This window comes from Rhincodon typus, unplaced genomic scaffold (assembly GCF_021869965.1).
Source record: "Rhincodon typus isolate 14 unplaced genomic scaffold, sRhiTyp1.1 hic_rhity00002651, whole genome shotgun sequence".
Classification (NCBI taxonomy): domain Eukaryota; kingdom Metazoa; phylum Chordata; class Chondrichthyes; order Orectolobiformes; family Rhincodontidae; genus Rhincodon; species Rhincodon typus.
This window is the reverse complement of record NW_025968289.1, coordinates 8,216-25,000: the sequence shown is the minus strand read 5'-3', so window position 1 is coordinate 25,000 and position 16,785 is coordinate 8,216. Positions and strand designations below refer to the sequence as shown.

At 41.2% G+C, this 16,785-nt stretch overlaps 1 protein-coding gene across 2 annotated transcripts in view; it reads left to right on the top strand.

The window, feature by feature from the left end:
• The first annotated feature begins 10,241 nt into the window (after nt 1-10,241).
• Nucleotides 10,242-16,785, top strand: part of LOC109915812 (acidic leucine-rich nuclear phosphoprotein 32 family member D-like) — a 13,560-nt gene continuing 7,016 nt past the window's right edge. Inside the window, exons 1-2 of one of the 2 annotated variants that reach the window (XM_048593315.1) lie at nt 10,242-10,337; nt 14,924-15,073. In XM_048593315.1, coding sequence (XP_048449272.1) covers nt 15,014-15,073 — 60 coding nt within the window. In that variant the 5' untranslated portion in view covers nt 10,242-10,337; nt 14,924-15,013. Of the gene's footprint in view, nt 10,338-10,451; nt 10,632-14,923; nt 15,074-16,785 lie in introns of those variants that run through there. The other variant, XM_020515491.2, reaches the window with a different exon arrangement.

Here is a 16,785-nt window from a genome sequence, read left to right as displayed (position 1 = left end):
ACATTTTGGGTTATTGAAATTGCATAGTCTTTCATTCCAATTTTTCAATGTGTTCAGCAGGAAGCTGTTGCTATCCATCATATCAACAATATGATGTAAGGGCAACACTGGGAGTTCCCTCTTCTGGTTCCCACTTGGGCCTGATGTTACCTGGAACATCAAGTGAGTGAGGAGGCACCAATCTCTGAAAAATTGTGTGTCTGCTCCTCAGCAGGTGGGACCCCTGAAGAAGTACTTTTTTTTTAAGTTGATCAAGGGAGGATCAAACCAGTGCAGGGTTTAGTCGAAATAGCAGTTTCTTTTGGCATGGGAGAGGCTGACACCAGTGACATCTCCAAAATGCAGCCACATGTCCATGTGTGAGAGGAGTCCTCTTTATTACTCTGCATTAGAGAGCATTGTTGAGTGAAGATAAAATCACAATATTCCCACACCCGCATTAGATAGAAATAACTGACGGTGCCTTAACCTTAGGGTCACCACACCTCAGGTAAGGGAAAGGTTGAGAAGGAAAGTTCTTCGCTGTAATATCAGTTGGCACAGGAATTGAACCCATGCATCATTCTGCATTGTAAAGCAGCCAACCATCCAGACAACAGAACTAACCGACCCCCACTATTTTGTAAAATGTCAATGCAATTCCAGATTTCACCAAATTACAAAGCCCTCCTTATTTTAGTTATGGTTTCAAAGCCATAAACATTCTGAAGCTTTGGTAGATTTTGAAAGAAGCATTACTGCACCAGGGTTGGGAGGTTTTCTATGAGACTGGAGGCTGCTGGAGCATTTTGTTCAGGCCAAGATTATCTCACATCTCCTAGTGAAGCAGAAAACACATCATTGCTGTTCCACCTGTTCCTTCACCTTGAAGTCTGCTTTGGGAGAAGGAAAAACTAATCTTTGTCTATTAAATAACTGTCGGCAGCAAACAAGTTTGATGAGCAAAGACAGCTCACCAAATGCCAGGGAAGTAATCCACACCTTTTCATGAAAATTGCAGTCAATGGATAATCAATCAAATAATCAATCCAAATTTGTTATTAATTGTTACTATCTGAATGGTTTAACAATTGTTTACATCAATGTTATCTTAGCACATGCTGTTGAAGTATTATAAATTAAATGCAGACCAGTTGTACATAGGTGCCCATGGTACTTGAAGGCTTAAACTGGAATGCTGGACATCTCTGGAACCCTAAATACAGCCACAATCTTATGTGCTGGCACAATGAAAGATCTGGAAAATAAATCCTGTTTTTGTGTGGATGTGAGACTGTCTGGAACAGAGTATCTAGAACAGTTGCCAATACATGGTAAAGTGTTTTGAAATCTGATCAGCTAGAAGTTATACCTTACATTTCTGTCATCTTCTTGTTTATTGAAATGCACCACCATCTGTGAATATGATGACAGCAACACCCCAAAACAGACTCTATGCATCCCTGCATTTTGCTTGAATACACATATTTATATGCGTTTCTATAGCACCTTTCACTGCCTTGGTATATGTCAAATACTATATAGCCAATGAAGTGGAATTACTGTTGTAATGTGGAAAGCACAACAGTCAAATAACTCACAACAAATTCCCACAGACAACAACGTGAGAAGGAAAGATAGTTTGTTTTGCTGATGTTGATTGTGGGATAAATCTTGTCCATGATACAGCAGTACATACACACAATTATTTCTGTGAATGACAAACAACAAGAACTGCTTCCTTTGCAGGATAGAAAGTACATCAAATTCCAACACATGACAACATATCATTGAAGGGCAAGTCAATTGAGGAAGCAACTTCTGATCAAAGCCAGCAAGGCTGCGAAATTACTGGGAAGAATGGCTATTACAAATAAATTAGCAATGATTCCCTTTGACACTAAAGCCTAGAGGTCACTGTTAAATGTGGCCCAGACTTCCCCATTGGAGACAGGAAACAAAAGATGGTTTTGATTCTGGATTACCAACCTCTGCTCCTTCATGAAATTGGAACTGCCAGTGGTTTTCTCTGAGCTAGGGCTCTATTTAGATCACCAAAAGCTCTGTTATCCAAGTATGTTCTCAGCCAGGGAAAACAGACAAGTCACCTCCAAAACAGGCAAGATGAAAGGCCACCTCTGGGTCCTAGACATGTTCCGGTGCCTAAGAGCCTAGATTTGCTGCTATCAAATCATGTTGTCAGCCAATAACAGAGTCACAGAGATGTACAGCACGGAAACAGACCCTTCGGTTCAACTCGTTCATGCCGACCAGATGTCCTAAATTAATCTAGTTCCATTTGCTAGATCTCCCTCTAAACCCTTCCTATTCATGTACCCATCCAGATGGCTTTTAAATGTTGTAATTGTACCCGCCTCCAACAACTCCTCTGGCAGTTCATTCCATACATACACCACCCTCTGCGTGAAAAAGTTGTCCTTAGGTCTGTTTTAAATCTTTTCCCTCTCACCTTAAACCTATGCCCTCTATTTACCCCAGCCATGCCCCTCATGATTTTATAACTAATGTAACCCCTCAGCCTCCAATGCTCCAGAGAAAACAGACCCAGTCTATTCATCCTCTCAACATAGCTCACACCCTCCAAACCCAGGCAATATCCTTGTAAATCTTTTCCGTACCCTTTCAAGTTTAACAACATCCTTCCTACAGCAGGGAGACCAGAACTGAATGCAGTATTCCAAAACTGGCCTAACCAATGTCCTGTACAGCCGCAACATGACCTCCCAACTCCTATACTCAATGAACTGACCGATAAAGGCAAGCGTATCAAACGCCTTCTTCACCACCCCGTCTATCTGCGACTCCCATTTCAAGAAACTATGAACCTGCACCCCAACCATTAACATTCACATAATCATTCTGGGTAAACTCCCTTTCCCAAACCCGGTATTCGGAAAAATGATACTGTACGTCTTCTGTGTTGAAAGTTCAAGGTAATCATGGTGGGTAGGACATTTTTATTACCTCTTCCTATGTCTTTAACCCCAGCTAGATTACTATTAGTGTGCTCCCTCTTGACACTTTCAAAACCCTTCCACCCTTTCCTCATTGATTATTGCCCTAATGAAGACAATTTAACAAATGACCCAAACTTACATAACAATTTTTCTCCCCTAAGCCTCCTCCTTGCTGGACACTTACTTGCGCTGTGTCTGAAGCTTGAGAGCCTTGAAAGGCTATTCGCTTCTTCCAGGGATTCAAACCCTTAAGTTTGTACTTGTACAAAGCCCATTAGTGGCTTAGAAACAAAAACTGAAATTGCTGGAGAAGCTCAGCAGGTCTGGCAGTGTCTAAGGAGAGAAAGCAGAGTTAACATTTCTGTTCTGAAGAAGGGTCACTGGACTCAGAACATTTATTCTGTTTTCTTCTGACAGATGCTGCAAGGCCTGCTGAGTTTCTGCAGCAACTTCTATTTTTGTTTCAGATATTCAGCATCTGCATTTCTTTGTTTTATGACAGTGTTTCCTTTAGTAGTTTACTTGGCCTGTGAATAGGTACAGGTCAGTTCCAGGGCACATGCTGTCTGCACCTTCATGACAACTGCTGACAACAGAAACAGAAGTGAAATTTCTATCCACACCATTCGGTAGCCAGATTACCACCATGCCAGCTCTCGTTTCACCCTCCTTCAGAAGGGAAAAATAAGCTGTTAAGTAGCAGACAAATACTTAAGCCAATTGTAGGTTATTTCTTTGTTATCAAAACATCAATTTCTTTTTATCCAATTTCACATTCTAACATTAGATCGGACAGCTCCTGAACTTAAACAGAGATACCAACTCACTAAAATTAAAGAGATCAATATTTGTGCTATGAAGAAGAACAATATCATTTTAATTACTAGCTGCAATGTTTCTGATTGAAAACACAGTGTTATAGAACAAATTGAGTTATTTCATTCAGAAATTACCACATCATATGTGATTCATGTTATAGCTTTTATAGAAATCAATGGAGTATACTCCCTCACGACTCTGCAATGTATGCCAATATGTGATGCACAGGCTGACTTGTGGCATCTTATAAAACTCCTTCAGTAGAAGAGTTTTACTGTCTGAAACTAGACACAATTCTACATGTGAACCTCCTGACCGCAATCTAATAAAGTATGATTCAGGCACATCATTGTTTCTGTGCAGCCATTGTGAGCTCTTACTCATTCTACATAGAGAGGTGACAATTAAAAATCCTGTAATGTTTCCTGTCTCCATGAAGTCATAGAGAATTGAATGTCCTTTAGAATTGCTAACAAAACTCAATCTTTCTTCAGTTTCTTTCTTCTGCCGTTTAACTATGACACATAGTTGACCAAGTATTTCTGTCTCCATGTTCTAAATCAGAGTGACTGTTTACAAGATCAGCAGATGACAGAGCAGTACTAAAAAACTGGTGTTATTTTACGAGCATTCGGATCATCCTCATAGTTCAGGAGCTCTCCGATCTAATATTAGTATATAAAATTGGATAAAAAGAAACTGATGTTTCGATGACCCTTTTACTTGCACATATTGTACCTTCATTCACCTTATCCTCTTCCCCCATTCCCCTTTTCAGGAAGATTAACAAGCTGCTTCTTGACCTGTTTGAACCACATTGTGAACTCTCCACTGATCTCTAAGTCCTGGAGTGGGACTTGAACCTAAGGTTTCAGGTTCAAAGGGCACAAATATAACTGCCACCAACCTACTGAGCTACAAGAACTCCATCCTCTGACTGTTATGGTTTATGAGTGTTTTGATGTGCAGCACCAAAAGAAAGAAGAACAATAAAATGTCCAGACCAATGAAGTTGTTTCTGATCTCTTGAACAACTGTTAATTTGTTCAGAGCTCCACTGAGTGTAATGTGAAACACACAAAAATCACAAAAAATCAGAACAAAAAGTAATGAACAATTCGTTGTCAATTTTCCTTAGCAACAAAATCAGAATGAACAAGCTTCTGACAAATTAAAATCAGAACGTATGTCACAAACGCAATCTTTCCAGACAGCATTATTGCCCAACCCATTTCTCTTTGATAGAATATCTGATTGAGTACCTAGCTGTCACAGACGCCAATCACATCAGCAGCTCCACCTCCACTCGATACAAAATCTGATCACAACAGATTGTCATCAGTATACATATTCAGAAATTTCACAGTGTCAAGTCGTTGAGTGTATTTAAATCACCCTCGTTGATGACTGCACATTCAGAAGAATTAGCCACCATTTTTATTTCTTTATTTTTTTCTGACTGGATTTTTCATTTTGGCTTCTGCATTTTCTAAAGCTTTCCTCACAGAAATTCAGAATTTTAATGCCCTCTCAGAGTACATCAATGATCTGCAGGTACCTCATCTAGCGGTGGAAGTGTTTGCAAGTAGTCATGCCCAAATGTGTTCCATATGTAGTAAGTTCAACATTGCAGATTTTTAAATTTTAAGAGCATTGGCAAGAATCTAGTAACATAATTAAGCCAGGCAGCATCAAAGGAGCAGGAAAGTGATGTTTTGGGTTGGGACCCTTCTTCAGAAATCTAAAGAAGGGTCCCGAATCGAAACATCAACTTTCCCGCTCCTCTGATGCTGCCTGGCCTGCTGTGTTCTTCAAGTTCCACACTGTGTTATCTCTGACTCCAGCATCTGCAGTTCTTGCTTTCTCCAAGTAACATAATTATAAAGGTTTCCTATTTTGGATCTCCAGGGCCCTCTGCCTGTTCTTTTCTGCCTGTTCAGTCTCATTCTCTTTGCCCACCACTCGCCTCCAACCCAAGTCTTTTTTTTAACTTGTAATCTGTTTCTTCCGCCGTCATTGATCTGTTCCCAAGTCTTATATGAACGTTTTTTCCTGCAAAGATTTTCTTAACCTTTTTTGGCACTTAGTGTCTTTTGCGACCTAAAATCAGATTTATGGCATAGTTCTATGTATTCCCATTGCTGCCCCTGAGAAGATAAAAGAATAGCCCTTTAGAGTTCTTCACAGCTGTATTTCATATAAATAACTATTTCAGTTGGGTGTACTCCTTATATCATCATTTATATGTAAATTGTCATAAAAGTTCTTCACCTTCTTTAACAGATATAGAGTTCAATCTATCAATATTAATACAATCGTCTGAAATAAATAGTAATTTTTACATTTTCAACTAATATCTAACTAATTAAATACACAACTCCTGAATTTTCAATTCATAAATATCGTATCAGCCTCAATTTATATATTCAAGTTAATTTCACAAATAATAATTTACTTATTCAGCGGATTGATATAATTTCTTCAAACATTTTACCATTTTCATATTTCCTTCAGCAAAAACTAAATTGATTTTAATATTTTATCAACTGAACTTTAATAAATTATCAAGTCATGCTTCATATATTCTCTCAATTATCCCTTTATCATTTCTATCATCTCAGAATGTTGCTGATTCTAGTAGCTCATATGATTTTAAACTTACAAAGTGACATTGAAGCCAAATCGGACGATGGTGTGGGGGAATGGATTTTTAATGATTTGGGATTGGAAATGCAGTCAGGGTTAGATAGCATTTGGAAGCTGTGAACACTCTACACTCCAGTTCTGGCTGAAAAGGCAACCAGGGAGGGAGACAGATAGAAATGGGGCAAAGGAACTCAGTCTGATCTGTTGGCCAAAGACAATGGCTTAGGCCTGACCAATGTTTTCCTTCTTCATTTTCACCATCACATTAGTGGCATCGAGTTGCTTCTTCTCTGGTTTTCCTTAGGTGTCCCTTTGTCTACATCTCAATGTTATCCACCCATCCAATCTTTCATCTTCCACTTCTGTTTGTGGAAATTGCAGTTCTTACAAAACATGGAAATTGATGATGATCAGATGTCCAAATGTTACATACTCAGTACATACATATGGGCATTGTTTGTATTTTACCCAGGGCCTTCTTTATCTTTACTGATTGTGTAGCCTTTGGGTTCCACGCCCCTGCTATTTATCACTCCCTGTATTCCTGGATTTGTCTGTCTGTGAGTTCCCCTCTCTGTACATCTTCAGCTGTGTTCTTCAATGCTATCCCATTTGTTTTTACTGAGAATGTTTCTGACTGCAAATATATTCATTGAGTAACTGAAACTCATTCAACTCCTTCAGCTTCCCCCTTTTTGCGGAGCAAAGCAGAAGTTGCCCTCCACCCTTTTTGCAGAGGCCTGGCCCCTGGTAATCAACTTTCCCTTTACACTCCACCACTTGTAGATACTCACCAGCTATTGAACTTCAGATTGTAAAGGTATTTTGTTATACCATCCGTACACATTGACCCAGCAATACGGGCTCTTGCCTCATCATTTGGATCCTGCATTCTCTGATACCCATATTTCTTGCCATCTCTTGCATGTCCTTCTGATGTGATGAACCAAATAGGTTAAGTATAAAACCAATACCAACCGGATGACATCAAATCATGGGAGATGATCCTGATCCATAGGAGTAGCCAGACATTCAATCCCCAATTCCACCAGTCCTCCCACCAAGTCTAATATAGTCAGCCAATGTTCTAGTTTGTTGATGCAGTGTATAATCTGTTCTATACAGTGGGGCTGTATAGGAGAACTGTTTCAGATATACTGTCAATTTTTATTGTTTATCTCCTGTGGATTTCTACCAGTTCTACCATTCCCCACCCTAGCCAGTACCCATGGGTATAGATATACAGCATACTTGATTATAAAACAGGGTTGATTATTCCCATATGGCGCTCCTTTTCTAATGTGGCAATACAATATCTTCCAGTTATACAACGGAGTTTGTTCTATTGCTGCTGATATAGCTTCCATCAAATAACAGGCTGTTGTGCTGAACTAGCACATTGTTTCCTCTGTCTAATAAATCAAACGTGGACTCACTGCTGCGGAGATATACAACTACATCTATCTAAAATGGGGCTTACTATGTTACCTCTCTATCTTTGCTGCCCGTGATAGTAAATTATGGTAATTCGCATAATAATCCCCCGTAAATCCCCCTATATAAATATTAATGGGTGTTGATCCTGTATAACTGGGATTGCCAGAATAATGACAAATGACAAACTCTTGAGGTGGCAGCAAGTCAGACCAGACTCCCTGTGCCATGACAGGTTGCTATGGACAAGACCAAACCCCCTCAAAATACATTAAGAAGGTAGCCTAGACACTAACTTTTTCTTATTTTAAAGGTAAGTTTAAGGTGGTGTGTTCCAGCTGCAATTCGATTGGTCAAACTATCAGGCTTGAAACAAAATGCATTTTATTCATACACTATAATTAAAATACAAAATTAAAATAAAAGATTTGACTTAACTGCAACTCTATTGAAATGCTTAACAAAATTACATATGTGTATAAAAACTGCAACTAATTAACTATTCCAATATAGTAACATCCCATAAACACACTCTTAGCAAAGGCAAATTCAGTAAACTTGATTGTTTTACATGCAATTCTAACTGCAGAAAGAGAACCATGGCTGTAACAGAGAGAGGAATAAAGAGCTTCCAAATCCAGCTTCAAGACCCCGGCAACTGCTACAGAAGGCTAAAACTAAAACAAATCCTGGTTCTGCAGGAGCTTGTCCCCACCATAGTGGCTGCTTCTATTGTTCCAACTTTTACAAAAATCCCAAGGCCTCACAAGCTGTTTACTTTATTAGCTTTGGAGCAGACTGCTTTTCACCACCATCTCAATCTTTCTTCATTAAAAAAAGGATAAAATACACTTCTTAAAGCCATAGCATCTTCACAAGGTTAAACAATTGCAAACTAGTTATCCACAGGGGTACCTTGCCCTATGAATTTGTCTCAGGTTTCCCCTCATCTGCTCAAGCATTCACAATGCATAGATACTGCAGACATCATTCTGACTACATTGTTTGAGAGATTTTTCAGTACTTATCAATGTACAGTATTAATAGTCCATGCATGATTCTTTATTACAGTGACCAAGCCAAATCAGTTCAATTACATACTGAAGTTTCTGCGTTAAACACTGTAGCAGCATGATTGCCCAGACTGTTGTAGTCAACCTTTTCCCAGTACAGGGAATGCAGCCAACTGGAATCGGTCATGATTAGACGAAGCTGTCTATGTTGTTACCTGTTTTACCAAAGTTTGTACAATCCTTGGGTTTGAATTAAACACTACTCAAGCAAACCAGTACCTGGGCTGTTTAGAACAATGGGTACCAGCTCATAGTGTACAATTTCAGATCAAACTTTTTATCATTCCTTACTAACGCCAGTTCATTTTTCAGGTTCTGGACTCAATGCCAGACAAAAAGGGTCTGTGTCTTTCTCTTACTGGTTGATACTGTTGCTATGGTGGGTAGGGCCATGGTTTAATGTTAGACCATAAAAAATAAGAACAGGAGTAGGCCATTCGGCCCCTCGACCCTGCTTTACCATTCAATAGTATCATGGCTGATCTGACATTCCTCACGTCCACTTTCCGGCCTTTTCCCCATTATCCCAGATTTTTGGGAAGTGATCTCTCTCAGCTTAAATATATACTAAGACTCTGCCCCCACCCCCACAGCTCTCTGTAACAAGGAGTCCCAAAGAGTCACAGTTCTCTGAGAGAAGAAATCCCTCCTCATTTCAATCTTAAATTGGCAGCCCTTTACCCTTTACTCTGAGGCTATGCCTTCTGGTCCCAGACTCTCCCATGTGGAGAAACATCCTGTCAACATTTATCCTGTCAAGTCCCTTAAGATTCCCATATGACAAAAACCACCAATCTCCCTGTCAGTAATCAGTGGATGGCACCTGGATTATTTTTTTCTCTCTGTCCTGGCAGCTCCTGTCCCTCGCTGAAGGTTAGTTAGTCAACAGCAACTAGCACCAACAATTGCGCTGCAATGATGCAAAGAACCCCTAGGTGGCGCGGGTTTCTGAAGCGGCCGAGACCCCGAGCCTTTTAGACGGACCCCGCGTTGAGGATGCAGTGGACATGCGCGCCGTGAGGAGGCGGTGTCTCTGGCGGACCCGGCGAAGTTCGGAGCTGGAGCGGTGCCCGGTGCCCTGATGCTGCTGTGGTTTGGGCGGACACGGGGATTTCGAAGCTGCAGCAGCAGCACTGGGCGCCGGAATAGAGCGGTGGTTTGGAAGGACCTGCAGCGGCGCCGAGGTGGGCGGTGATTTGGGAGGACCCGGTGTTCCGAGCTGCAGCAGCGATGTTGGCCGTCAGGGGGCGGTGTTTTCGGAGGTCCAGGTCGGCATTTTTTTAAATGGAGCTGTAGTGGTTCTGGGCGCCGTCGGGTGCGTGGAGCTGCATTGACTCTGAGCGCCATTAGGAGGCGGTGGTTTAGGAGGCCCCGGATTCAGAGTTGCAGCGGCTCTGGGCGCTGTGAGGTGAGTTTTGGAGCGGCAGTGGCTCTCTGGGCGCCGTTAGGAGGCGGTGTTTCGGGAGGAGCCCGGGGTTCGTAGTTGCAGTGGCTGTGGGCGCCGTCAGGGGGCGGTAGTTTGGGCGGACCCGCGGCTGCTCCCAGAGGTTTCGGCAGTTTGGCGCGGTTGGAGCTGCTGAAGCTGAGCCAGGTTTTCCGTCTGTTGCTTCTCATTGAAAGCGGTTTTGGCGGCCATTCCCCCAGAGTCATGGATATGAAGAAGAGGATCAACCTGGAGCTGAGGAACAGAACTCCGGCGGATGTAAGCCTGGCGATTGGGCGGGAGGGGGGTTTTATTGAGCGGCGATGTGGGGGTTGGGGTTGATGCTGCTGATGATGGTGGTAAGGCAGAAGCGGATTGAACCGGACCGCGTGGCCGCAGCAGGGCGGGAGAGTAACAGAGACCTCGGGCCGTGTTTAAATTTCCCGCCCGGCGGGCGGGAGGGGTGTCCCGGCCCCTTCCTCAGTTTGCGGTATTGCGCCGCGTCCCGCTCCCCTTCGGCGTGAAGCCGGGTCCAGGGAAGGAGGGATGAAGAGGGGGGGGGGGGGGAATATGTTCAGGCCCGCACCGGGCGGCCCCTGCGCTGTTTTCCCGCCCGCTGGGCCGTTGGTCGGGCTGTGCGGAGGGGTGGGGTGGGGGAGTGCGGCCCGCAGGTCCTCCCCGGGGATTTGGGTTGAGCGTGGGGGAGGGGGAGGTTTTTTTTATTTCTCCTCCCCCCCCCTCCGGGCCTGGGCCGCTCTCTGGGCCGCCTCCCCTCCACGTGTTGCCGGGGGGAGGGGGAAGGAAGGATTCGCCTGGATAGGGCCCGATCTCCACGAAGGGCGCAATATTCCCCCCGGCGGGAGTCTCTCCCCATCCGTTCAAACAGGCGGCTCCAGGCTCTGACCTCCCCGAATATTGACTCACCTCTTTGTTGTGGGTCTCCCATGAGGAGCATGGGTTTTTAATGGAAGTTTACTTCCAGCACATGGATTGTGAATGTTGCCTTTTCGGTGATGGCTTCTTTATTTCATCCGTTTATATCTTTACAGAAACTTGAATGAACTGTGGACATGACTTCTGGATTTTCATTTCATGTTTTGTTTTTCTGCCATCAGTTGCATGTAGTTATAACTGAATAAAGTTTCTTAATTGGAACAATTCTTTTCCCTCTCCCCCCCGCTTTACTAACTCTTAATTGCTCGCAGATTATTAACATTTCTGAAATAGCTTCGTTTTGTAAGTGGATGATCTTGGAGATATTTTGAGAAGTATTCTCAGGCATCCTTTGCATTGCAATAATATTCAGACTTAATTGTAAAATATTGACGTAGCTCTGTTTAGCATTCATGTTGCCTAATGAGTAGTATGACACAAAAGCTTGCATTTATTACATTTTGGTGATTCCTTTAATGTCAGTAGGATAATGTAGCAAAACTGGGTTGGGCAATAAAATATTTATCTTGGTAGAATATATTCATATACTGTGAAGTATGCATTGACTCAATGATTATGAATTGGGAAAAGGAAATGTAGTTATGGCAAGAGCAGATATGACTTCAGGAGAATGCTGAGTGATTAACCACACAGCGTTGTGGATCTGATTGGCAAATTAGTAAAACAAAGCAGCCTCACTGGTGAGTATTGACCACTGAAATTGTTGTGTGGGATTTGGTGGGAGGTTAGCGACAGGTACCTGACAGTGGAAATCCGTCATGAGGTTTGAACTTCAAATCAAGTTATTAAGAAATCCACAAGTGCCGTTTCTGTTTGGGGGATGTTGAGTTGTCACAATTTTCTTGAAGGGACTTGTCGCACTCACTTAACCCAGAGAACTTGGCCAGAGTGTGATAACGGTCAAAGATTACGGAGCCCTGTCGTAAGTGTAAAGGCACAGAGCATCAAGAGTCTTCTGTCACTTGTCCAGTTTAGACTCCATTTCACGTTAGATCCAGGTTAGCTGCAGCTGGCAGAAAGATCCCAGCAACATGTTCTCTGCTTGCTATCAAGGCCCTTAGTGGATAGGAGTCTCTGGTGTCAGTAATGAGCCAGCCTAGTTCAATCATTGACAATCTTCTAATTTACCGTGGAGCTGTCTCAGTTTGGAACCACCTTCAAGCAGGACAGCCGCTAGCTGATCATTTAAATATCTGCTACACATGTTTGAAGGCTTCCTCAAAGGGTCTGTTCTTTCCTCTGAGTGGTTGTAGAATCTTGATTTCCATGAGCTAAGATATTGTTGCATAGAGGTGTCATCGTGCAGGCTTATCTTAGCCTTAAGCTCTATTTTCTTCCACCTCAGAAAAATGTTAAAGATGCTATGATAGTGTTCAGCTACAGTGAGTTATCTGTCCAGAATGTTTATTCCTGAACCATATCTGCCAATGTAGGTTATAAAACCATAGCATTGAACTTGCAATGTAATTCAGTGAGCAGAAGCAGTCTAACACATGCTAAGGCTGTGACAAGTACTAGAATTGTAAGTTCCTTAAATCTTAGTAGGTGTGGGTACCAGAATTTTTTAGAGTAATATTGTATGCAACACCAGTCAATTGTTTTAAAATGAAAATATCTGTTATCGCATCCTACCCACAACATAGATACATGTTTTATGTTTGTCAAATGTCTAACCTTGGTTTCATTGGTTGTAGATGGTGGAACTTCAACTACTTGTTTATGTGCAGCAGTGCTGTCGTCACTACTGAATTTTGGGTAAATGTGTCTGTGTACCCAGCTTGTGGTAGCCATGAGCTATGACTTGAAGCTTCAGACAATCATAACAGTTTATGCAGACAGTTACCCTGAATGCTGTCATATATCCCAAGTTTAATGTTATTTAAATATTTGATCTTTATAAACTGATTAAGTTATCAGTTCTTCCTCAGTAGTAGTGCACAAATCTGACTTAGTAGATCATAGATTCAAGGCCCACTGTGAGACCTGAACACATGATCCAGACCAGCTTCACTGTGGCACTGGGAAAATAGAGATGTTGCGTATTTTGGCTTCTTGAGCTGAGATGTTAAACTGACCCAATCTACCTTTCAGAAGGTCAAAAGTCCCTGTGGCACCTATTAAAGCAAAACAGGAGGATTCTGGTGAACTGGCCAGTGTTCAGCCATCCACATGCTCAGCTGACAATATTTTATTTCAGCATTTATTTTGTTGCTATTTTTGACTCCTTTCTCTATATATTCTCTGAGGTGGTTTTGCATGTTGCAAGTGTCCTGTTGATAACTATAGAGTTTTGAGTCGTCTTCAGGTCATGCCTGGTAATATCAAAGTGCATTTCCTTTCTTGATCCAGATCTTTGAGCAATTTTGGGAAGGTTGTGTTCACTTTTTGAGTTCTGCTGTTGTACCTCCCTGAATGCAGTTTCCCTGTTGCCACAAATTGATAATGGTTCATTCTATGCTGATGAACCTAAAGAATGATACTTGTTAACAAAGGCAGATATTTTATCACTGCATTGCTGTACAGTCAATATGAAATAGTAGTTGAACTATCATTTCCTCTACTGTGATAAAAGGTACAAGATACAGTTCTCAGCAGTACATTGCCAGGCGTACTGCTCCATTCTGGGCTGTGTTCTCTTCACTCCCCTTGTCCAAGTTATTTCAAAGACCACTTTCTTTCATCAATGTAATATTCCTTAACTCATTTTTAGCTTGTAATAAAGTGCAGTTTATCTATGACACTCAAGAAAGTCCTTTGCTCCTGCCCCTTCATTGCTGTATTCCAGTAGATTTTCTAATTGCTCAGTGGATTTTGTGCATGGTAGCTCTACAATCTCCAGAGGTTGTGCTGCACACACCCCTCTGCATATCTGAGATTATATTATTTCTCATTCCACACTCCCTCTACCCTCAGCATTAGTGGTAATTCCTATCTTTAGCTTTACTCAGAGAACACTACTATAATTGTCAAAATTAGACCATTAAATTTTTGTGTCCCATCAAAATATAATTCAATCAATAAGATGTTTGAATCAGGAGGTCACAGTTACCAGTAGGGGGCCATGTTGCCAAGTCACATCTATAAGCCAGGTTCTGCCCCAAACCAGCACTGAACAATTAACTAATCTTGTTGACACTCTTTTACTCCCATTTTGTGTTTACTTCCTACACATCTGAAGGGTTAACTCCTTAAAGAGGCACTGGCCGAGTACAATAACGAATGTAGACAGTGATCAGGCTGCATCATCTCAGTACATTTTGCCCTCACTGTGTCTTCAGACACAACTGGAAAAAACCTACCAACATGGGATCTGACAAGTAGTAAGTTAGTTTTGCTTGTACACCTGAGTTAGCCAAGGTGGGTGCAACTAGAAGACAGAATTTTGGGGCGGGGGCTAATTTTACCAGGGTTTAATCCTGGCCTGCACTGGAAGCCTGCTTCACTGGCAAGGGGTGATTTGGATAGAAAGATGACAAGAAAGGCATCTGTGGTGTACTGAAAACGGCAAAAAATTATGTTTTAACTAGATTCAAAGTTCGAATAAAATAAATCAAGTGTACTGCATTTATCTGAATTGTATTATGCACTTTTGAAAACACTTGATTTTTCTCTTACAGGTTAAAGAACTGGTTCTGGACAATTGCAGGTCAAATGATGGCAAAATTGAAGGATTGACTGCAGCATTTGAAAGCTTAGAATTTCTCAGTATGATCAACGTAATGCTGACATCTGTGTCAAATCTCCCAAAGTTAAATAAACTAAGAAAGGTGAGGACTTGAACTCATGCTTTGGATAGAATTAATTATCCTAGAAAAGTCCGGCTATTGACACAGTCAGTTGACTGTGCCGACTTACAATGAATGGTGCAGTCTTCCTGCTGTGAAGTTTTTCATCAGTAAATATATTGTGCTCACTACATTGATCTTGAATTCTGAGCATAATAGAATACAATAATAAAGCTACTTAGCTAGTACTTATTTGTGGTACATTATGAAATACCTGCAACAATTTAAACTTCCATTCAATACCTGCTTAAATCTTTATCATTTTTAATGATTAGTTATGTGGCGGTAACTAATAATCCTATATATGTTAGTGAAGGAGTATTTCTTAATGCACCCTATGCATGACTTAATCTTTCATTCTGAATATTGCGCACTGAACGCTTAATTTACAAGTGTATTCTGTGGATGATTGATTGTGTCATTGTTAATATACACTGAACTGGATAATGGCCAACAATTGAAAGAAAATTAAACCAAGGATCTGTTCACATTCAAGTTCATGATAAACATCACCCTCTGTAATCTGAGGTGTGGATGGTAAATCTCCATTTTTGCTATGGAATTACAGAAAAGTGTTTTAAGTGATTCAGCTAACATCCTTCCATTGCTATTCTTTATAAAAATTCAGCTACTGTTATCGTAGATTATTTGTCAACATATTTTTCATTTTGTTAGTTGATTTTTTTATTATTATATACAAGCTCAAGATGTGGACGTTTCTAACATGGCTGTACTTGTTGCACAACTTTGGTTGGCTTGAGAAAGTGCCATTAACCATCAGCCTTCTTGAACTACTACAGTCCTTCTAGTCATTGTGCCATGCGGGCACTTCTCAGATTTTTGATTCAGTGATAATAAATGATTGATTCAAGAGGTGTTTTTCTGTAAATAGTACTTACTGCAGTTATTTTTCTGTAAATGTACTTACTGGATTAGTGATGCAACAGGAAGCCCATTGAGTTCACTGGCAATCATTTGATTGCTGTGTTCTAGTTGGCAATTCTTCAAAAACCATATCCAATTGCTTTAAATTTTGAGGAAACCAACATCTAGCTGTCAATCTATCGAGTTCATCGTGCCATGTCACTTGGCTAAAATACTACACAAGCAAACACAGATTTAAGAAAATTAAACTTAAGCACTTGGAGAAGTCTTATTCTATCAATTACACTTTGCATAACTTAGAATGTCACTTACATTAGCTGTCTTATAAACTAGTTTACAATGGCGTGAAGATTCCTGCTTCTAGGTTGATCTGAGCATTCGTAATGTCCCAGTTACTTTGAGAATTTTGGATCTCGATCACAAATTCAAAAGTGCCAGATATTGTCACTGGCCATTCTGAATTGTCAGAGGGAGATTAGTTGAAAGGTATTGGATAATTATTTTTCCTGCTCCTAATTAGGTACATGCCAGTGAATGTCAATGGGAGATACCATTAATGTTTGCAGCTTGGACCGTCATCTACACCAAAATACATTGATAGTTATAAAAGCTATAATTCATATTAACACAGAAACAGGGTAATAATGCTCCTAAATGCCTGCAGTGTACTTGGATATGATAACTAATCATCACCACAGATATTCAAAATTTTATGATAACAGGGTGTAGAACTGGATGAACACAGCAGGCCAAGCAGCATCAGAGGAGCAGGAAGGCTGACGTTTCGGGCCTAGACCCTTCTTCAGAAA